The sequence below is a fragment of the Trichomycterus rosablanca genome, chromosome 27 (genome assembly GCF_030014385.1).
Source record: "Trichomycterus rosablanca isolate fTriRos1 chromosome 27, fTriRos1.hap1, whole genome shotgun sequence".
Lineage (NCBI taxonomy): Eukaryota > Metazoa > Chordata > Actinopteri > Siluriformes > Trichomycteridae > Trichomycterus > Trichomycterus rosablanca.
The window spans coordinates 14,527,599-14,552,282 of NC_086014.1; the positions used below are offsets into that span (position 1 = coordinate 14,527,599).

Sequence of the window (24,684 nt, forward strand, 5' to 3'; positions counted from 1 at the left end):
AGTGGAAATTAGAAAAGCTAGAAAGCGTCTTAATGAAGGAGGAAAGTGGACAGGTTTTCTGGAGTTCTGCTGTTTGCACAGTGTTGCATTACCAGGGTTGGTGTTGCCCATAGCGGTCCAGCCGACCGGTAGCAGAGCCGAGATTCAAACCCGGGTATTCCCACCTGAGCACCGAGGCTTTTTATACTTTCGTTAAGAACACAAGGAAATGAAAAATGAAAAGGCATTAGGAGAAGAATATATAGAAGTATTAGAATAAGATACAGCTACTCTGACCTGAACCCTGACCAGGGCAAAGTGCACGGCTTCATAGCGGGTGGTCGGAGGAACTCTGAATGAGATTTGACACCCGAATGAAGTCTGGAAAACGTATCTACTGCAATGTAAGAACTTCACCTCCTGTAATTCGCACTACTGACGTCTGGGTGGGTTTAATCATTATACAAGGGTTAGTAAACAGGTCAAAATGAAGGTTTCAGGAATCAAATATCCTGGCAGAAAAAGTCTGACGGGTGATTTATGATGATGACACATGATAATAATCAAGTCGCTGTGTTCTGCATTTTATTATAAGCGTTTAAAAGTCAAAGCTTTAACATTCTCACCAGGCCGTCTGAACACTCGCTCATCGGAATCCTTGTAAGTGTCACTTTGTTAGCCCGAGACGTAAAGCAAGACCGCAGATCTGATACTGAAGTCCTTCTGCTCGCTGACGGACGGGGTCTCTATCACATTCCTCTGAAACCAAAGAGGCTCACGCAGGGGTATCAGAGCTTCTGTCAACAGAGCAGCTCGGCCGCCACTCAAAATCACTGAAGCAAGCTGGTTCAAGCCCCACCACCGCCACTGTTGGGCCCTTGAGCAAGACGCTTAACCATCAGTTGCTTGAATTGTAGTGCAGTTGACTGACATGCCCTACCGTGTCTGAGTAGACGCCCAACCGGCCGATAGTACCTTAGAGGTTTGAACCCGGGTCTCAGCAGTGGATGTATTTGTTGTAGGCACTTCTCTAAGATGAATGACCTCCTTTTTTATCAGTTTTATGGATCTCGTGTGTTTTTAGCAGAAGTTAAACTGCTGAGCTGTGAGTCTGACCCTTTACGGTCTAACCCGTGATGTATTTCATGTCCTCACCTGTTACTGTCACTGTGCGTTTATAGTTCGGGACACAGGAGGTCCTAAATTCACAGGTCTGTACCATCCATCGCCCTCTTTTTGGCTCCTGACACGTCTCATGCCCGAGGATGATTTGTGACGCCCCGTCAGCACGCGCGCCTCATTCTTTCCCGTAGCGTGCGAATCCGAAACAGAGAGTACCCGTCCGAATCTGTCGCTCCACCCTGCCAGGTGCACGTTTCATACATATTTCGACACGCCCGTGACACGCAGCGTTCAGGCACGAGGGGAGGGACGGGACGAATCGATGTATAATTTTACAAGTCATCATTTGTAATTTTAGCAATCGCCCAGCGTGAGGTTAATGGGTCGCAGCGTCTGATTTTAGCCCCCCCTGCGGCCGTCCGCAGTCGTGTTACCCCACGGTGGTGCGAGCGCAGTTGTTGACAGTGGAAAACTGATTTGTTCGAGCGCTGCCAGGACTCCTGCTGGCCGGTGATGTCGGATAAATGACTGGAATGAGTGTGAGCCATTGTTGTCAGCACTAAGCTTTCCTGAGTTTGTGTTAATGGGATTTATAATCAGACTGGTATCCGCCGTCCCGTCCGGTGTTTGGCAATCTACAAACCTATACTTATATCGGTTCCTATACTGCCTGTAACGTAGTGGATGCTCAATGGAGATTTGTCAGTCCACCCACGTTAAAGAGTCCTTTCTGTGTGGAGTTTGCATGTTCTCCCTGTGTCTTCCCCAAACTGTTGGTACAATGTTAAAACCATATCGTTTACCTTATAGCGTTTATAAACACCCGTCAGCAACTGATGTGGCATAAATGACATAATTTCAATCATTACGAAGAGTGTCCACATACTTTTGGCCATGTCGTGTATGTAATAAATGATAGCTCATCATCTTATGGTGCATTAAGCTCACTTCCCTTCAGCCAGATCCTCTCTTAGTCCATTTAGTCTTTCTGGTGGTGACAGATCAGCTTAACTTTATGAGGCATTTACAGACTCTCTAATGGTTTGTGCTTCTCTCACTCGTCTCTCTGTAACCAAAAACCAAGCGGGCGTGTCCAAAACCCCTCACCATATCAGCAAAAGAATTAATGTGGGTGTCGATTTGTCTGCATGGGTTTCCTCCGGGTGCTCCGGTTTCCTCCCTCAAGTCCAAAGACATGCAGTCAGGACAAATGGAGCTGCTAAAAATTCCTGTGTGTGTGTGTGTGCCCTGTGATGAATTGGCGACCTATCTGGGGTGTTTCCTTTGGGGCAAAAGGGCAGCTTCGATGAATCATTGTGTTGTTTTTAGTGTTAAAGGGGGCGACTCGGGCGCCTCATACATACCAGCAGACTGTGTGTGTGTGTCTATTTGAATGGTGTGTGTTGTCTGTGCATGGTGTGGGTGGTGAGTGTGTGTGATGTGTATATTGTATGAGTGTGTTGTGTACAAAGTGTGTAGTGTGTTTGTGTGCTGTGTGTAGTGTGTGTGGTGAGTTTATTGTATGTATGCACGTGTGTATTTGTGTGTGTGTGTGTGATGTGTATATTGTATGAGTGTGTTGTTTACAATATGTGTGGTGTGTGTATGTGTGGTGTGTGTTGTCTGCATGGTGTGGGTGGTTTATGTAGTGTGGGTGTATAGTGTGTGTATTTGTGTGTATGTGTACAGTGCGTGTGTGCAGTGTGTTTATTGTATGTGTGCATGTGTGTATTTGTGTAGTGTGGGCGGTGTGTGTAGTGTGTATGTGTGTGTATGTGTGCATGTGTGTATTTGTGTTGTGTGTGTGTAGTATGTATGTGTCTAGTGTATATGTAGTGAGTATGTATATAGTGTGTGTGTGTGAGACTGTGTAGTGTGTGTTGTGTGTGTGTGTATTGTGTGTGTGTGTGCGGTGCAGTTTGAGGTGTTTATTGTAAGTGTGTGGTGTGTTTTTATAGTGTGTAGTGAGTGTGTGTAAGTCTATAGGCATATGTACTGCGTGCTGTGTGTGTGTGTGTGTGTGTGTGGTGTTACTCTCATTAGAGGGGAGATGATGGAGTAATGACAGGACTCGTGGCCAGCACGATGGATCTGTGTCTAAATTTCTCCTCTGCTGAGTTTTCTAATTACACACACACACACACACACACACACATGCAGGGCTTTACATATCTGCCTGTTCCTCTGGACAGTCACAGCTGAAGCATTTTAACCTAAACGTTTGGTGTTTTGTATGAAACTGACTGACGTGTGCTGGTACTGATCCCTCCAGCTTCTCTGTGTCTATAAAACCTGGACGGGGGTTTTAGATCAGGTGACTGTTTAGGAAAGTCAGTCAGTCCATGACTGTCCGCACTGCCTGATCTTCTTTGAGGGATCTATTGGTCTATTAGCAGATCTGACCAGCATGAAGACCTGACCCGACCCTGACTTTGATAAGGACCAGACCGTTATGGATGGATGACTGGGTGTTACAGGCAGTCGTGGTGGGTACCCAACCACAGTGGTCTGAGGAGTGCTACTGACACAGGCATGATTGGCTACGTCCAAAAAGGGGGTTGGTGGCCAAAGTCTTGCAATGAATTTGGTGTCTTATTTTGGGTATTCTTGCCTTACGCCCGCATTAATTGGCACTGGTGTAGCATGGGAGTGGAAATTCCTGCTTTCTGATTGGCTGGCTGGTGTGGATTCATTCCAAACATCAGATCTGGTTAGTGAATTAGTCGTGTTAGAGAATCAGAATTTTGAATAATGTCATTATATAACGTCGTAAATCTGTCATGAGTATGTCAGGTTCAGTACTAGGGTCAGTAAACTTGAAACCTCAGCAGGAAACAGTAACAAGAATTAAAATTCTGACCCTCTGGAAATAGTGTTTGGGGTAAAGCGGGTGTCATATACATCAGATTTCTTTTCCCAGGCGGTTTTAGCGAGCCCTTTCTTTTTGAGGTCACGTATTTCGTAATACTGTGGACGCCCCGTTCTCACCATGCAGTGGGACAGAATTCTGAGGAATTGCTGCTTTTACTTAAGATCAATAAGATCTAAAAATAGAAGTAAAATATACTCGTTAGAAATGTCTGACCATCCGAAATTCAATCTGATCTCATGATATAGTTTAGCGTAGACCGTGCCAATCAGTAATGGGCGGATTATCCGTCTGAAGTGTGAAGCCTCATTATTTTTATATTTAAAATCACCCCTACATTCAGACTCTGTGTGTTATTAAATTACTTAATTATTATTAAATTGAAGCTTTCAAAAATACATATATTATGGTCCCAAAAACGACATTTGTTGTTATTAATATTTGTTGTTATTAATATATATATTTTTTAATTATTTATCTAATAATATTTTTTATTATTATTTGTATCTGATAATATTTATAAATATTAATTAATTGAAGCTTTAAAAAAATACATATATATTACTGTGCTAAAAATAACATTTGTTGTCATAAATATGTTTTTTTGTTTTTTATCTAATAATATTCATTAATTAAAATTTTCCTTTGAATTTTAGTAGTAAAATATAATAATTTTTAATTTTACCATTAAATTCTTATAAAAAATACATTCCTAAAAATATTATTTATTAAATATTATCTATAATTAAATCTGTAATGATCATTTATCATTATAATTTAAATAAAATGTCCTTCTTAATTTAGTAATAAAATATTATAATTTGTTTCTGTTAAATGAATTATTTATATATTTCTAATAAAAACAAGCAATGCCTTTTTATTTCTACAAAAATCACCTCTTTAAATTTATGTTCACCTCCATATTTCCCCAATTTATTTATTTATTTACTATATTTACAGCATATTGTAGTTTCTGAATAATATGGAACATTTAAAAGCCCTTTTTATTCACAATTTAAAACTCATAAATGTATAAAAAGGAGTAATATTATTTATGAGCAGTATTATTAGTTTTCGTTTCCATGTTTGTATTAATGGGCTGTTTATGATTGAATGTCTGCTATTGAACAGTCTGCTGTAGCTGTGCAAAATAATAAATACTGTATATATACATATAAAAATTGTGTTTATTTTATTTGCCACTGGCGTCCAATCACGGTCTGAGCTTCAGTCCCTGCGGTTTGGAAACCCGAGCCGTGGCACTATCACTTTCAATGAGCTGCTGAGGGGCGAGGGGGCAGTGGGGGGGGTGTTCAGAAGGAACGAGGACGCATAGTTTTCCATGTGTGGGCTGAAGAGCAGGTGGACGAGGGGTCGGCTTCTGATTGGCTGTGGACGGCACGTTGCTGGGGTGTGCTGCCTGTCGATTGGTGGAAATTCAATAGTGCTGACAGATGGGAAAACGCTACTTGGCGCTGGATGCCAACACGGTGTCACTCAGAATGAAATGAAAAAAGCAAACGGTGTGGCGAGAGGGTCGAGTCAGAATTATTAAATTATTGTACTTTTATTAACCTCAGTTATTCTGTTTGTATGGTTTAGATTTTCTGTTAGGGATTAGTTTACTTATTTTATATATTTTTATATTACAGAACAGGTTAAGGAAGGTCCTTTCCTGTGAAGTGAGGTTTATGATCACATGGTGTGATGAGTTTAATGAGGGACCCCTGTACAGACACCTAACCTCAACCCTATTGAACACATTTAGGATGAACTGGAATGTAGACTGTGAGCCAGGCCTTCTCGACCAACATCAGTCCCAAATATGACAAATGTTATCTTATCTGAATGGGCACAAATCCCTACAGACACTCTCCAAAAGTGTGTAGAAGTCTTTCCCAGAAACATGGTTGGTTACAGTTGGTGTAGAACGTCTAGCAGGCTCATGGTCAGGCGTCCGCATACTTTTGACCCTACAATGTATATTAATTCCAGGTTCTTTTGGTCACTTGTAAATGTTACTATTGGGATTCTAGTCTCGTCAGAATAAATTCATATATATATATAATTTATATATTACAGTCCCAAAAATGTTGGTATAAATATGTTTTTTTTAGGGCTGTCGAAGTTAACGCGATAATAACGCATTAACGCGACCTCAATTTAACGCGATTAAAAAAATTAGTGCCATTAACGCAAATTCTAGTTCATGTTGACACTTGACTGGTAGAACAAACGTTTTAATGTCGGACTTGCCACCGTTTTTCATTTGCGGTTTGTTAACATAATGTAACCGATCGTGGTAGTGATGCACTTGCATAATAAAGAAATAAATACACGGTATATTCACAAGTTGTCGGGAGCAGAACACTTTATTACACTTAATTAACTTCTTCTTCTGTACCGAATACCGGAAAGCTGAGTCGAGCACGTTAGTTCATGAACTATGGAAGCCCCAAAGGGTCAAAACACACTCACTTCGTGTAGAAACGTCCATCAAACCATCGTCACGATACAACCACAGAAAAGTCTGTTACAATAACTACACCTTATCCCACCTAAAGCACCGCTGATCTACAATGTTTGCTGATGGAGAAATTCTAACCTACAATCTGACATTTACTGCCTAATATGTGAGTGAATAAAACTCCCTTACAGTTTTCTCTTGTCCCAGCAGTTTTTAACATCAGTACATTTAGCATAAAATGTGTTCACCATTTTAATTGTAACATTTCACTTAAAAATCCTTGTTTTCTATAACATTTACACAGATTTTTTTTAATGCGATTAATCGCGATTAAAAATTTTAATCGTTTGACAGCCCTAGTTTTTTTTAATCTAATAATATTTATTAAACAAACATTTTCCTTTAATTTTAAAAAGAAAATATAATATTTTATTTTAACAATAAAAAGGATAAATCCTTGAAAATATTTTATTTATAATTACATTTATAATGATTGATATAATTGATCATTATAATTTAAATACAATTTTCTTCTTATTGTAGTAATAAGATTAATTATTTAAATTATAATAAATTATTTCTGTAAAATAAATTATTTATTTATACAGTATATTTCTAATAATAATTAGCAATGCCTCGTTCACACAAACATCACCTTTTTAAATATGTTTTTACCTCTAGTTTTATATTTCCTTTATATTTCCTTTATATTTATAAATTAATTTTTATTTGTTTATTTATTTATTTATTTACTACAATTACAGCATATTGTAGTTTCTAAATAATAGTGAACATTTAAATTTCTATTCAGAAATCAAAACTCATAAATAAGATAAAAAATAAACATATAATCATATAAAAACATGTATTTATTAATTTTTTATGTAATAACTTCCTCATGTAGAGACTTCATTCCTTCTAGCCAAAACAGCTCGGTTCTGATGTGCCAGCTCTGGCTTCAGATCAGGCCGAGATGCGCTGGCCATGTTGAGTCTGGCACGGCCGAGCCGAATCCTGGCACCGTCGCCCCTCTGTGTGTGTGTGTGTGATCCAAACTTCGTACAGTGACACGTACTGTCAGCAGCCAGTGAGCACAGCCTGACGTTTTCTATACGCCTGCCAGAGATGAGGTTTCATCCAGGTTCCTCAGATAGAACAACTAACCAAAACGGTCCTGCAGGGCGTCTTAAAGAAGACGGGATTAATCAGACTAGCCGATTAAAAATGATACTCGATCTGAGCGCAGCAGCTCTTCTCCTGCCATCTTCCAACCTTTTAGTGGAAGCCTCAACCTAGTCATTCCTCGGGTCTGTATCCTTATCAGATCTGCTGCAATGAGGAACCACCATCACCTCGACACTTAATAGATCCCTCATATGCTCATTTTTGTGCTCATCAGTGGAGAGGTGGGTGAGGCCTGCACCTCTTCAGATGTTCCTCTGTGTTCTTTTCTGACCTCCTGGACGAGTCGTTGAAACGTTCTCAGCTTCTCTGTGAAGCCTGGTTTCTGTTCCAAGTTTTTGTCTACACTGGTTATGTCTTTTACTGTGGTTCGCTGGAGTCCCAGACTCTACACTCAGGACTAGTTTATTGAGAGGAGAAGCTTGATCTGTTGATGTGAAGCTGTTATGCTTTTGAATGAAGCTCCTGCTGTTTCTCCAGATCCAGCAGCTCAAGCATCGTGTTTACTCTCAGACTTAGTGTGAACATTTTTGTCAGGGTGAAGTTTCTTTCTCCCAGGATGCACTGCTCTCACACAGTAGTGGATATACAGAGGAGAATGATAACTCTCTCAGCTCCACCTAGTGGGCACAAACCGGCTTCATGATGATGTTCAGAGCTGAATGATTTAGATCATTTTTATTCATACATAAACTTTAGGAACTGGAGTTTTCTTTTTTTTATTCATTCACTGTCTGTTTTACCTCCACTTCATCCTGGTCAGGGTTGCAGTGGGTCTGATTCACTGGTTAAATAGCAGGTGTTCACTGATAAAAACTGCCTGAACTGATTTGATTTATAAATGCATTTTGGATGCTGTGCTGTGTTTAGAGGACGTGGACGTGTCGGTTATGGTGCGGCGTATGATATGCCGTGTTAATGGTGTAAAGCTTGAAGCTCAAGCTGTCACTGCGTCTATCTGTCATCGTAAACACCTCTGGATCATTCGTCTCACAGCAGGAAACCCGGCGCTGCCAGCAAAACCGCAGAGAACAAAGGATCAAGTTCAGAGACTAATGAGGGGGCTGGGAGCCACAGTGATGAACCACATGGGTCAAACACACGCAACATATCCGCAAACTGCTGTTAATTTCACTTTGATGGATCTTTAAAGGAAATTTTGTGGTCACAAGGTGAACTACAAAAGGAACTTTAAGCAAGGAAGGATGCCATGTTTTCATTTGTGAGCAGTAAACATCAAGGTGCCTTTTTGTGACATGTCAGTAGCATAAGGAATATAAACAAGGGTGGGCGGGCTAAAAGATTAAGACCTCTGCTGACCGGTTGAGGCACTGAATAATAGAGAGCGGTGCGTGACTCTCCATACGCGATACTGATCCCTGTGTGAAACCGTCACGTGCAGGTAAAAAGAAGCGGTTGGCTTATACATAAGTGTCAGAGGGGGTGTGTGTTTGGTACGGACCTCTGAGGTCAGGGTCTACAGAAGTAGAAGAGAGATAAAACCAAGGGAATTGGACACGACCAGTTTGAGTGAGAAAAGGAAAATACTTGAATACATTTTCCTCCCTTTTTTATTTTTATTACTCGCTATATACTGGTCAGGGTCACAGCAGGTCTGGTTTTAGTGGGTGCTGGGCAGAAACACCCAAGACAGGGCACCAATCCATCACAGGGCTTTATTGGGGTAATAAAAATAATTGTAGTTATATTAATTATATAGTTATAATAATAATAATAATAATAATATTTAATAAGAATAGCAAGACTACTACAAACATTAGCAATAATTGTGATAATATTATCAGTAATTAAAATAACAATAATTATAATATTATTGTTATAACTGCAATAATTATAACAGTTATAGTAATAATTATAATGGTAATATTAGTATTCTTATTATTATTAATCACAATAATGATAATATTAGTGATAGCAATAATTATAATGGTAATAATAATAATATTAATAATAGTTATAATAATAATAGCAATAACAGTTATAATTATAAAAGTAATAGTAGGAGTAATATTAATAATAATACATAATAAATAGTTTTAATATTTATAATAATTAATGATAATGTTATTATCTAAGCGACTCAATTGTGACTTGCTTAGACTCACAACAGTAACAACTTGAACCCTTAGCATTCAGATTATATATATATATATGTGTGTGTGTGTGTGTATGATAATATATATATATATATATATTATGCTTTATAAATACCATTCAACCTCCCAAAATTGTGACTGAAATAGGTTCCACTTAAACAAAAGTTGTATAGATCTGTGGTAACACTTCTTTATATACATTTACACAGACCTATACATCCAGTTCACACTCCTGACTGTTTGTTATGCTTCACTACATTTTGAGTGCTATTGTGTTGAGTTTTAGATGCTAGAATTGGTACTTTCTTTATTTCTGTTCATCCGAGTGCCACCATGAAGCCTTGGCACTGTAGAGGTCAACACAGCAGGTCACATTTGAACAGACGTGTATTTACACCGCGGGCTGCCGTCACGCCTTTTTGTGCACTGAATCTGACAGTTTAATGTAAACTCCAGTATAGTGGTAATAGAAATATCTAATAATATTAATATTGATATAGCAGTGTTAGTCTGTGCTGCTGAGGTTCAGAAACGTGAGCTTCAGGCGTACACACACTGAACGTCCAGCGCTGTGCGTTCGGCTTCTGTGTGCTTGTTCACACACTTCTGCTGTTACATCAGTGCACTGCCATCGCGAGCCGTCATACACTCTCATAAAGCAGCCTGCTAGAGTGGCTAACACACACACACACACACATACACACACATACAGTCAGTAGAAGAGCTGTGAGCGGCCGGAGTGAACGAGTGACTGACCGAGTGAGAGAGTGAGCTAAGTGGAGGTCACAGTAAGGAGAGCGTCTGTGAAGGTCCAGCGCTCAGGTCAGTGTTTCTGTTATTATTCTGTAAAGTAAAACGGCATGAATATACACTGTGTACAAAACTCAGCTCTGAGTGTGTGTGTGTGTGTGTGTGTGTGTGTGTGTGTGTGTGTGTGTGTGTGTGTGTGTGTGTGTGTGTGTGTGTGGTGTCAGGTTTAACATGCTGGATTGCTTTGTGCCCATTCATGTCTACTTTTGGTGCTTTTGATTTTTGGGTGTATGGTGTATGGTGTGTGTGTGTGTGTGTGTGTGTTTGGTGTGGGTGTGTGTGTGTGTGTGTGTGTAGAGTGAATGTAACTTTGTAAAATGTTTGTATATAAAGTCAGTGTTTTGTGTTTCACTTAAAGTGTCATTTTATTACAAAGACGCGCATAAAACAATAATAATAATACAGATAATAACAAACAACAGCAACAAAACAACAGCGATGATAATAATAAAATAAATTATAATAATAAAAAATTATAATAATAAAAAATAAGAATAAGAATAATAATAATGAAAAAATAAGAATAAGAATATTAATAATGAAAAATAAGAATAAGAATATTAATGTAATTTATTTAATGATAATTTTAGTTCTGTATGTATACAGTATTAGTTCTTTCTCATTTTCTAATTTTGTTAAGTAATAAATAGAAAATAGACAATCAATATTAACAAATGTTTAATTTGCAATAACGTTGATAATTGTTAAAACACATCCTAACATAATAAAACATAATAATCACCATAAAAGCTGCTTTATCACATTGTGTATGTATGATAAACAGCTCAGGAGTGTTTATGGTAATGTGTAGTTTATGAGTTATAATAGAACATTAGAACAAAATTCTATTAAACTGTGGAAACTTTCTGAAGTGTCCACATTAATAATATTTGCTATCTGTGGTTGAATCCTGTAACAAAATAACTGTGAAAGGGGAAAAAATAAAATAAATAAAATAAAAACAAACCCAAAAAACTTTTTTGCTTACAATAATAATTTTTTTGTGCTGAGACTGTAGATCTTACTAGCAAATTTCTGAACACTAGAGAATTAGATCATGAATTAAAAAACAAAACTGAAAACAGAAAAAGTGAATCAGTTTGTTTTGAGTCAGTCAGAATAATAATTAATACTCTGAAATGTTTGATTTAATGTGTGCTGATGCTTCAGTGATTAAAACAAAATATTTTATTAGAAACAAAAAACAAATTTATCTTTCACCACAAAGGGAGAAAACATTTAGTGTTGAGTAAAAACGATAAACTTTTATATACAATAAACAATATTCTTTATTATTTGTTAAATATAAAATATATAGTTTAGCATATAACTGAAACACATTACACCATTACTTTCATTTTGCATTATGTGTATTTAAAACAATGTATTAATTCAGTCCTCTTTATTTTTAGTTTTTTAACTGTGATGTCAGATTCTTCTTTAGCTACAATTAAGATGATGAATTAATAAGAAAATAATTATTTCTGATTATTATTAACAATTATTTCTTCATTTTACATTTGATCATTTTAAATAATCATCGTTCAGGTCTTTCTTTTACATGATATAGTTTAAACCTGCATTACTTTACAGAAATGAATTCATATAATACAACCCCTGGCAAAAATTATGGAATCACCACTCTTGGAAGATGTTCTTTCAATTGTTTAATTTTGTAGAAAAAAAAGAAATCACAGACATGCCACAAAACTATCATTTCTCAAACTGTCAACCTTCTGGCATTAAGAAACAATAAAAAAAGAAACAAATATAATAGTTGTGGTCAGTCACAATTGCTTTTTTTTTAGATCAAGTAGAGGAAAAAAATATGGAATCACTCAAATCTGAGGAAAAAATTATGGAATCATTAGAAAACACTGCACCATTATTACTTTGTTGCACCACCTCTGGCTTTTATAATGGTTTAAACTCTATGAGGCATGGAGTTAACTAATGACAAACAGTATTCTTCATCAATCTGCCTTCAACTGTCTCTTGCTGTTGCCAGATCAGCTTTGCAGGTTGGAACCTTGTCATTGACCATTTTCTTCAATTTCCACCAGAGATTTTCAAATGGATTGAGATCCGGACTATTTGCAGGCCATGCCATTGACATTATATGTTTTCTTGAAGGAAAGTTTTCACGTCCTTTGCCCTATGGCAAGATGCATTATCATCTTGAAAAATGAAGTCATCATCACCAAACATCCTTTCAACTGATGGAATAAGAAAAGCGTCCAAAATGTCAATGTGGACTTTGGCATTTATTGAAGACCATCTCCCCTGTGCCTTTACCCGACATGCAGGCCCATATCATCAACAACTGTGGAAATTAACATGTTTTCTTTAGGCAGTTATCTTCATAAATTTCATTGGACAGACACCAAACAAAAGTTCCAGCATCATCACCTTGCCCAATGCAGATTCGCGATTCATCACTGAAGATCACTTTTATCCAGTCACCCACAGTCCACGATTGCTTTTCTTTAGCCTACTTTAACCTTGTTCTTTTCTTTTTAGGTGTTAATGGTGGCTTTTGTTTGGCTTTTCTGTATGTAAATCCCATTTCTTTTAGGTGATTTCTTACAGTTCAGTCACAGACACTGACTCCACTTTCCGGCCACTTGTTTCTCATTTGTTTTGTTGTGCATTTTCTGTTTTCAAGACATATTGCTTTGTTTTCTATCTTGATGCTTTGATGTCTTACTTGGTCTACCAGTATGCTTCCCTTTTACAACCTTCCCATTTTGTTTGTACTTGGTCCAGATTTTAAACACAGCTTACTGGGAACAACCAACATCTTTTGCGACATTCCACAATGATTTATCTTCTTGAAGGAGTTTTATAATCCTCTCATTTGTTTCAACTGACATATCTTGTGTTGGAACCATGATTCATGACGATCTGCTTTGTGCAACAGCTCTCCGAGGTGTAAGCACTCTTTTTAAACTGAAGAATAATTAGCAAATCTAATCTGCTGCAGATGTTTTGTTTTTAAACTGCAAATTACAGAGTGATTCCATAATTTTTTCCTCAGATTTGAGTGATTCCATATTTTTTTCCTCTACTTGATCTAAAAAAAGCAATTGTGACTGACCACAACTATTATATTTGTTTCTTTTTTTTATTGTTTCTTAATGCCAGAAGGTTGACATTTTGAAAAATGATAGTTTTGTGGCATGTCTGTGATTTATTTTTTTTCTACAAAATTAAACAATTGACAGAACATCTTCCAAGAGTGGTGATTCCATAATTTTTGCCAGGGGTTGTATAAATTAAATAATGGATTATTTTGATTCACAGTGAAACGGACACGTTTTCTAATTGTGTAGTTATTTCGGCTTCTCTTTGTCCACAACCGAGTGTGTCTGAACCATGATGTTTCATTTATTCATTCACTGTCTGTTGGACTGATTCTTTATCCTGATCGGGGTCTTGGTAAGTCCGAATCACTGGCCGAAAGGTAGGAAACCACAAAGGATATGTCGCCAGTCCATCGCACACTTAAGGCAGTTTTTAGTAGCTCCAGTTGATCTGACTGCATGTCTTTGATTTGTGGGAGGAAACCGGAGCTCCCGGAGGAAACCCACACAGATACGAGGAGAACATGCAAACTCCACACAGAAAGGACCCTGGTCGTCTGCCCGGAGAGTCTAACCCAGGCCCGTCTTACTGTGAGGCGACGGCGGTACCCACTGTGCCACCGTGCCACCCCACTCATGATGGTATTCATTTATTTGTTTCACTTCATTTAAATCTGTTTTCAAATCCCAGATTGTTTTAAATTGTGCATTTCATCCAAGTATCTGTAAACATTATGCACTGTTTGGGCTTTGTTTAATGGTTTGACAGCTTTGGGCTGTCAATCGGAAGATTATCGGTTTGAATCCAGGCTCTCCTATTGTGTTTTTTAAGCAAGTTATTTAACCTATTGAAAAGTTATACTAAAGAGGAAAGTGTGCACTTACTTAAACTGCAAGAAGGAGTTGTTCTTGTGTATGTATGTGTTGGTTTAAATAAACCAACTCATTCTAACTAATATATATATATCATGCCAGTTCCATTTTCGCTAGATTACGTTTTGATTACGGGAAAAAAAAGCCACTTGTAATCTTTTGTCGACAAATGTAAACATTTACTTATAGTGTGGAATCCCATATGGCGCCAAGCAAGAGACACAAACAAACTTACATTCGAAATTCCGGCACAGTTTTGCACTTATTTTACTGACTACAAATTTGAAACAATTAGACACCTTTGCGTCTTATAAAGTTCAGAAGTTGAGGGTTTGTATGTAGAGGACTTTAAATAATTTAGGATTTTTATTATTATTTAAACACAATTTTTTTTTTAATTATCATAAAATCTTTAGGCTCAGTAGAAAGAAAAGCTGATAAATCATCATGAGGTGAATTGTGCAGCCACATATCAACCACTTTATCCTGGTCAGGGTTGCAGCAGGAAACACTGGGCGTAAGGCAGGAATACTAGACAGGGTGGCAATCCATAGCAGTGCTTTTACATGGACGTAGCCGGTCATGTCTGTGTAGACGTATAGCTGGCTGACAGCACCGCTGAGATTTGAACCCTGGTCTCAGCGGTGGTGGGATAGCGCCACCTGAGCAACCCACAAAAGTGCAGACACCGGGTATTAACACATGTGATATCTGGCAGGATGGGGGACAGGTACGTCCAGCGATCCTGTCAGTTGTCCATCGTTTGTGTGAGTGATCGGTGTGTGAAGTGTGCGGACGACGTCCAGTCTGTGTGTGTGTGTGTGTGTGTGTGTGTGGTCAGTTGGGCTGGAACATATTTGTCTATTATTATAACTTGGATGAAGACGCTCTGAGAAATGGAGGCCGAAATGTGTTGCTGTGTTTAACTGGGTGTGAAGTGCCTCCATTAGAAGCGAGCTCGTTATTTGTTTACTTGTAGGGGTGAGACGGGGTTTATGATTATTTGGACTAATCCCATGTGAAATGTGGCTACCGTGGGCCGCTCCACCGCGCCCGTCCCTGCGCGGGGGGGTCACTGATAAGTTGCAATTAATGTAACCGGGTCTGAATGCCAGGAGTGTCCTTTCACATTCCTGCACCTCATATATCATCATGTGATCATTCTGAGCAGCGCTGGATCCGTTATCACCCCCGCCACTGATAGACCTGCTGCGGCGTGCCAGCGTTTTGCATCATGGTGCATTTATAGGCCTGTACCCTCAGCGATAAAAGGTTAATCTGTAGAAATCTTCGGCTCTCTGTGATTCTCTGCGACCACAGGACGCCGGGCACCGAACTGGGTCCGGCCAGCAGCTCGTTTAGCGCCGGCGAACGTTACGATCTGGAAACGGTCCCGTAAGTCCATGTCAAAACCCTAGACGTCTGCAACAGCGCAGCGCCGAGGTGTTAATCCTCCTCGAAGATTCAGTTGCACCAGCTACAAATTGGAAGGAGAGGAGCATGCAAGCAGCTCCCACTCAGCAGATCCAAGCGTATAAATAAATCCTAAATAAAATAAATCCTGAACCACTTCCAGACCCACGATATCAAACCTGTGTGTTTGTCCGAGTGCTATCAGCTGTATGTGCGTGTGTGTGAGTGTGTGAGAGAGATAAAAACAGAGCATTAGCATATTGCCGTGATTAGTTACCATGTGCTATATTTAGTAAACATGTGAAAGCATAAATCAGTGTGACAGGAACAGTGATGGCACATGGAGGACATAAGATGGAATGGTCAGCATGGGTCAGCAGCGTGCTCTTGGATTCAGTTCTGTACAGCTGTGTGTAATGTCACGTGATGGATGGTTGGACACAAGTGTGTAACTGTAGTAGTACACAAATCTAATCACGGGTCACGACAGGAGTCACTGTATACTCATAATTGTCACAGAATCCACAGGAACTTAGAAAACGTACGTAACATGAAACTAGAGCGACAATGGAAGACCAGTTTTGGATTTAACAGAGCCGGAACAATGTAGAAATTCACATGAAATGACAGACAGGTCAGAGACAGACAGGTCAGAGACAGACAGGTCAGAGACAGACAGGTCAGAGACAGACAGGTGAAACACAACCTGAATGTACACACAACAAAAACGACCAACAAACTAAACAGACGACAAGACGTAACCACACACAGACACGTGTGTATCACCTACAACACCAAAGACTCAAACTTCAGTTCAGTTTTGGTTCAGTTCATTTCTAATTCAGTTTATTTCTAATTCAGATCATTTCTGATTTAGTTCATTTCTGTTTCAGTGCAAATCTGATTCAGTTCACTTCTGGTTCATTTAATTTCTTATTCAGTTGATTTATGAATCAGTTCGTTAATTCAGTTAATTTCTGATTTTTTATTTTATTTCTGATTCAGTTCATTTCTGATTTAGTTCTATTTTGACTCTCTTCTCTTCTGACTCAGTTTATTTCTGATTCATTAATTTCTAATTCACTTCATTTCTGATTCAGTTCATTTATGATTCAGTTTATTTCTAATTCAGATCATTTCTAATTCAGTTCATTTCTGTTTCAGTGCAAATCTGATTCAGTTCGTTGCTGATTCAATACACATCTGATTCTGTTCACTTCTGACTAGCTTAATTTCTGATTCAGTTCACTTCTGATTTAATTCATTTCTTATTCAGTTGATTTATGAATCAGTTTGTTTCTCATTTAGTTCATTTCTGATTAAGTTCATTTGTGATTCAGTTAATTTCTAATTCAGTTCATTTCTGATTCAGTACACTTCTGATTTAGTATATTTTTGATTCAGTACACATTTGATTCAGTTCATTTGTGATTTTCTTTTCATTTCTGATTTAGTTCTATTTTGACTCAGTTTATTTCTGATTCATTAATTTCTAATTCACTTCATTTATGATTCTGTTCATTTTTCATTCAGTTATTTTCTGACTCTGTTCTATTCTGATTCAGTTCAAATCTGACTCAGTTCATTTCTAATTCAGTTCCCTTCTGGTTCAATTCATTTTTTATTCAGTTGATTTATGAATCAGTTCATTTCTGATTCAGTTCACTGCTGTCTCAGTTTATTTCTGTTTTAGTTACTTTCTTATTTGCTTATTCAGTTGATTTATTAAACAATTCATTTCTGATTCAGTTCTCTTCTGATTCAGTTCATTTCCGATGGCGACTATTTAAGACTGCACCTTAATTGCACCTTAAGTCCTTCATCATCAGAGCCCACATGTTTATTCCCTGACAAACACAAAATGATTAGAAATAACTTCATGTAAAATTAAGGTCCTGTGTTTTATCTTGACGCAGTGCTGCACTCATCACACACTTGATTACACCCGTGATTGATCCGTGTCGTGTCTCCTCCCACAGCACCGCTTCAGGAGACAAGCTTGATAAGAAGGTGCTTCCTGTGGGCGGAGTGGGACCCAACCTGCTGCTGAGCCCAGCCAGTCTTCAGCTGGCCCAGCTCCAGGCTCAGCTCACCCTTCAACGGCTCAAACTCGCCCAGAGCAGCAACTCCGCCGCCGCAGCCACCATCCTCAACCAGGTCCTCTCTAATGTGGCCATGTCCCAGCCGCTGTTCAACCAGCTCAGAGGCTCCGGCTTTCCTTCAGCCCCCATAAGCTTCCCTCCTCCTCCTCCTCCTCCCCCCGGCCTGGGCACCCTGGTAGGCAGCGGGTTCACCCAGAACCACTCCGCCGTCCGACTGAATCCTTTCGGAGGAGGTGGGAACTCGGGTCAGAATGCCAGTCCGCGCGGAGAATGTGGAAAGAAGACCGGCGCATTTCAGGGAGTGTTTCTAGGAGGGAGCACGCCGGGTGTGTCTCAGAGCACCCAGAACAACTACCAGCGGGACTTCTACGCCTCTGAGGGCCAGCAGGGAGTGTACGGAGACCACGGCCACAAGGAGCAGTGGAAGAACGCACATTTTGGAAAATTAGACTCGAACGCGGCGGCGGGGGGCAACACCTGGGTACCCACTTCATCAGGATTTATCGGTCCTCGAGCAGATATGTACAACCCCGAGGAGCCCACAAGTGACCCTAAGTTTAGCCCTGCGGGAAGCTCTGGTTTCAGCGCGGCCGGTGCTTCTCAGGGATTCAGCGGATACCTGCAGCAGCAGAAGGGTAAAGAGGGAATGGGCATGACCTTACAAGCTCACCAGCTTAACGACTATCACGGGGTGACGCCGTCACACCTACCCCACCAGTGCACCATTTGTGAGAAGAAGGTTTACAACTTAAAGGTGAGTGAAGTCTGACAAGAGCATTTACATGTGGTGATAAAACTCTGTGGGTCTGTGTGAAAACCTGGTGACCCGCCCTGCTCCCCACTACCTACCCGATCAGCTGGAGAGGATTCTAATAAGACATGGGACTCATGAGGCAGATTATTTAGATGCTCTATTTAGACAGAGATTACACTAAGCTAACACAGTTTTAGCTTACTAAGCGGGCACAACCTGCTCAAGGGCCCAACAGTGGCAACCTGGCAGTAGTGGGGCTTGAACCAGCGACCTTTCTAGTCCAGTACCTTAACCACTAGGCTACAACTGCCCTTTAAGTGTGTTTACATGTGTGATCTAATCCTCTGATGTAAATACAGTTTGCTGTAGAGTCGATCTTGGGTTCGGTTCGAGTGCAGCCAGCCAGGGTGTGACGTTACCTCCCCACCCCCCCTGTAGTTCTGATCATCTTTGATAAAACTCAGTGATCTTGACTGACGTGTGAACTGACGGATCCCAGCTGCCGGTGTTACAGACCTGAGATCAGACTGGATCCTAAATCTCAGCCTTTTGTTCTCGGGTCGGTGTGAACGGCCAGACGGCAGCTGCCCGAGCCGTGTGGAGTCTGCGGTGTCGGTGGCAGGAAGCGCTGGACTTATTAGCGGCTCATTTCACTGTTTCCTTCAGAGTTCCTGATATGTGTGTGTGTGTGTTAGTTTTTTAATTGGATGCCTGGAATTTCTCACTGCGAGGATCTGGTGAAGCTCAGCGCTGACTGATGGGCTGTGTGCATGTGTGTGTGTGTGTGTGGTGTGCAGGACTGGGACCAGCACGTGAAGGGCAAGTTACACATACAGAACCGCTCCCTCTACACTGACGGGTGAGTAGTAATGACGCTCTTATTTCAGTCATGTTATAAACTTAAATCATGTAAACCTGTGTTGTTCTTGCTTTGATGATTTACTGTTTATTATTTTTATATTATATTAAGCATCTTTCCTGTTTCTTTCAATCTGGTCGTATCCAATTCCCACACACACGTGTAGTAGCCATCCACTTCCTTTCACCTGCACAAGGCAGCTTCACACAGAGATCAGTATCGCGTACGGAGAGTCTCTATTATTCACCGTCTCAGTTCTGTGTTTTAGAGAGACATGCTGCCATCAGGACGACGTCTTTTCCCGTGAAGTCCATGGCTAATTCAGCACAACTGTGCCAGGCCTGATGTTAGACGAGCTACAAAAGTGTGGCTTCGTAGACACAGAGTACAGATGCTTGACCGGATCCTTAGCCGAACCCTTTTTCACCCATGCATTCTGCACAGGCGCCTCTATCTGCTAATCAGGGTCCTTACAGAACGTTTGAAGACCCCACCCACGTAGTCCAGTCATCCCGCCCTAGCAGAGACGTGTCTGCTGCAGGCACTGCCAATTATGCCCGCTAGATGGCGCTCGGCCTACCGGTGTATCCCGCTGCGCCTTTTAGGAGACGCTTTTATCCAAAGCGACTTACAGTGTACATTCTCAGCAATTGAGGGTTAAGGGCCTTGCCCAAGGGTCCAACAGTGGCAACCTGGCAGTAGTGGGGCTTGCTTACTAGTCCAGTACCTTAACCAAATTATTAATATGAACCAAAAAACAGTGTGAAATAAAAGCGAGTGAGTTTGATTTCAGTGATGAATCAGCCTGTGTGTTCCTAATTAAAGAGGAGGAATGATTTCGGCGCCCGGCGCTATGTTTACACCCTGGTCATCAGATAAAACCATCCGGCTGCTGCGGGATTTCAAATCTAAAAGCGGTTTTGTTCCCTCTCTCAGTCCTGCACTCGCAGCCCTGCACTTCAGCGGCCCGTCGGAGGGAAGCCTCGCCTCGAATAACAACACCGCGGCGCACTCCGCCGCCAACGGGCAAGGTAAGACCTCTCCCCTCCGCGCCTCCGTGCCTTTCATAATGGAAGAGACGGGACACCAGAGACATGAGGTGTGATTCTGATGAGAGCGTCTATTTTTAGGGCAGATATTCGGGTTGCGGCATGGGCACGTGGGCTCCGGGGCGACGTTTATTAATATCCGTGGGCAGGGTTTGTTTGCGGAATGGCGGACACGGCGTCCTGGGATCAGACCGACACAGACGATGTTTTATAGGGAAGGTTTTTGGTGCGCGCTGGGTGTTGGAGAGTAATCAGAGATTAATCATCGACGGTTCTTCAGTAGGTAAGTGGATTAAAGAGATTTAAAAAGATTTTATTAGAGCAGGACGGAGGATCGTGTGAAGCCGCTAGAGTTTTATCCGCTCCTTTATTGGGATTCTATCAACCGCTGACCTTGAATTCTTCCATATTTTTACTAACTCTACCTACATCACACTTCACAGCTCTTCCTTTTTTATTTGTTTTAGCTTTTCTTAAGCAGTGACGTTTGTGTTTTCGTTCCACAGATGTTTCAGCCAGAGGTGCCTCTTTTTTACCAGCCACAGCCATGAAGTCGTTTCCTCTCTCGGGGGTGGGATTTACCACGCATCAACCCGGCACAAAGGTCAGCCAAAGTCACAAGTCACGCTTTCCCCATTATGTCTAGTGTACGTGTTTGTAACGGGTAGGAATGTCCCGATAACGAATACTCGGACATGATTTATTTAGAGGTGTTATAGAAGTGTTAGTATTTGCAACAAGTGATTTATCCTGGTCAGGGTCATGGTGGGCTTGGTTCCACTGGAAAATACTGGGTGCAAGGAATACACCAAGTCTGTTTACTTCTGGCTACTTCTACACATTTACATTTTCGCCGTTTAGCAGACGCTTTAATCCAAATATTTTTTAAGCGATTGAGGGTTAAGAGCCTCGCTCAAGGGCCCAACAGTGGCAACCTGGCAGTGGTGAGGTTTGAACCAGCAAACTAATCCACTACTTATCCAGTACCTCAGTCGATTCTATTATCTTTGAATGTTATTTCTAAATAATTAGTGTTTTTTATTTAGTGTATTTTATAGCGTTTGTGGCTCTTTTTTAAACACAGTGCCTGGAGAAGTCGCCAGATATAAAAGTTAACGATGTTTATTGACTAACATTGTTAGAGAAGAGCTTTAAATTAACTACGTCTTTAATTACGAGGATGAGCAGCCTAAGAGGTTCCCCAGATTCACCAACGTTGTTTAATTAGCTACTACAAGCTCATTATTTATTAACACTGATGTGATAGATTTCACAAGTTTGGTCGGGCTTTGTTCGGCTTTGATTGCATTTATAATGTTTTCGGTGTTAATGGTACAATAAGGTACTAAAATACAGTTTAGTGAGCATCGGAGGCAAACCTTAAACAAAGATAATACGCAATTGATAATAAACAATGTCACGCTGCATCAGAGATATTTGATTAAAATTAAAACCCTCATAAACTTCACTGTGCCTGTATTAATTTTTTTGTAGACAAATTGCCTATTAAACCAGCATGTCTGGCTAACGTCGACTACTACTGTACAATTACTAATCAATCGAACAACTGAAACACTACATACAGCATCAAACGCCATAAAATACACTGAAATAACACTAAATATCAACAACACTGTACAAAATAGAGGAGCTAACTGGAAGTAAACAGACCTGGACAGGGTGCCAATCTGTAGGACACCCCCCCCCCCTTTCCTTATTCAGACATAGCATAGAGAAGTTGGCAGCATTCCTGGCAGCATGTTGTTGATGTATGATTCTTTCTTTGCGTCTCACATTTATAGACGCAGCGTCGAACTGTGTGTACCGACGAGGGTTTCCAAAAAAATCCCAGAGCCCACATGGGTGCTAGATTCATTACACCAGCATGGCGGTTTTTAGCACGGCCCTGCCCGGGGAACCAAAGATCCCAGACGTGCAGTGTCGGTTCTGTACAAGCCGTTTAAAAAGTCCAACACTCAAACCCGAGTCGAGAACGATTCAGCAGGTATGATGGACACGGCCGTGGTGTTAACGGTGAAAGGAAAGCCGTTGTTTATACAGGGTGAGAGTGTGAAAGGAGCTCATTTCAGCTGTGAGGCAGAGCTCAGGCTTCAGGCTTCAGGCGTGTTTATAGCCTTAGCTCACACCACTTACCCACCATCTGGAAAAACAAATGAGACGGACATCCGCTCCTCGGGCTACTGTGCTGCTGCGCTGACGGACAAATCGCCGTGCACTTATTACCGTGGACTAATAGCAATTATAGCGGCTCTAAAGAGCCTCATCATCGCACGCGGTGCATGCTCCAGACAGGTGCTCAGCATTAACCTTATAAAGCTCACATGCCTTCCACCGACTTGTGGTCAGAGCTAAGTGTTTTTTGCTGTTTTGCGCGGTGGGGCTAATTAACCACTTAGCCCGTGTTGCGTTATAATACGCTAATGTTTAAATGGTACAACTGGCAGTGAAATGCTGTTTTATAACTGCCCGCTCACATTTAGTACTAGAACAAAAAGAACAAAAGAAAAACCTCATGTACACAATAGAAATAAATTTTTACATACAATATATATATAGAAAAAAATATACAAATATAACAAATTTAAGTTGAGATGAAAAAATCGAAGAAATAGAAGAGAATATATATATATACTAATCAGCCATAAAACATTAAAACCACCTCATTGTTTCTACACTCACTGTATTCCATCTACTGACTGTAGTCCATCTGTTACTCTGCATTTTTTTTACCTGCTTTTACCTTGTTCTTCAATAGTCAGGACCCCCACAGGACCACCACAGAGCAGGTATTATTTAGGTGGTGGATGATTCTCAGCACTGCAGTGACACTGACATGGTGCTGGTGTGTTAGTGTGTGTTGTGCTGGTATGAGTGGATCAGACACAGCAGCGCTGCTGGAGTTTTTAAATACCGTGTCCACTCACTGTCCACTCTATTAGACACTCCTACCTAGTCGGTCCACCTTGTAGATGTAAAGTCAGAGACGATCGCTCATCTATTGCTGCTGTTTGAGTCGCTCATCTTCTAGACCTTCATCGGTGGTCACAGGACGCTGCCCACGGGGCGCTGTCGGCTGGATGTTTTTGGTCGGTGGACTATTCTCAGTCCAGCAGTGACAGTGAGGTGTTTAAAAACTCCAGCAGCACTGCTGTGTCTGATCCACTCATACCAGCACAACACACACCAACACACCACCACCATGTCAGTGTCACTGCAGTGCCGAGAATCATCCACCACCTAAATAATACCTGCTCTGTGGGGGTCCTGTGGGGGTCCTGACCATTAAAGAACAGCATGAAAGGGGGCTAACAAAGCATGCAGAGAAACAGATGGACTACAGTCAGTGATTGTAGAGCTACAAAGTGCTTCTATATGGTAAGTGGAGCTGATAAAATGGAACCAAGGAGGTGGATTGAATGTTATGGCTGATAGGTATATACAGTGTATCACAAAAGTGAGTACACCCCTCACATTTCTGCAAATATTTCATTATATCTTTTCATGGGACAACACTATAGACATGAAACTTGGATATAACTTAGAGTAGTCAGTGTACAGCTTGTATAGCAGTGTAGATTTACTGTCTTCTGAAAATAACTCAACACACAGCCATTAATGTCTAAATAGCTGCAACATAAGTGAGTACACCCCACAGTGAACATGTCCAAATTGTGCCCAAAGTGTCAATATTTTGTGTGACCACCATTATTATCCAGCACTGCCTTAACCCTCCTGGGCATGGAATTCACCAGAGCTGCACAGGTTGCTACTGGAATCCTCTTCCACTCCTCCATGATGACATCACGGAGCTGGTGGATGTTAGACACCTTGAACTCCTCCACCTTCCACTTGAGGATGCGCCACAGGTGCTCAATTGGGTTTAGTCCATCACCTTTACCTTCAGCTTCCTCAGCAAGGCAGTTGTCATCTTGGAGGTTGTGTTTGGGGTCGTTATCCTGTTGGAAAACTGCCATGAGGCCCAGT

General features: G+C 40.6%; 1 protein-coding gene across 1 annotated transcript in view; it reads left to right on the forward strand.

Annotated features, from left to right (window-relative positions):
• Positions 1-24,684, forward strand: part of rbm20 (RNA binding motif protein 20) — a 49,019-nt gene that overhangs the window by 8,651 nt on the left and 15,684 nt on the right. The window contains exons 2-5 of the mRNA XM_062989846.1: positions 17,895-18,771; positions 19,569-19,630; positions 20,567-20,661; positions 21,186-21,283. Coding sequence (XP_062845916.1) covers positions 17,895-18,771; positions 19,569-19,630; positions 20,567-20,661; positions 21,186-21,283 — 1,132 coding nt within the window. The remainder of the gene's footprint in view (positions 1-17,894; positions 18,772-19,568; positions 19,631-20,566; positions 20,662-21,185; positions 21,284-24,684) is intronic.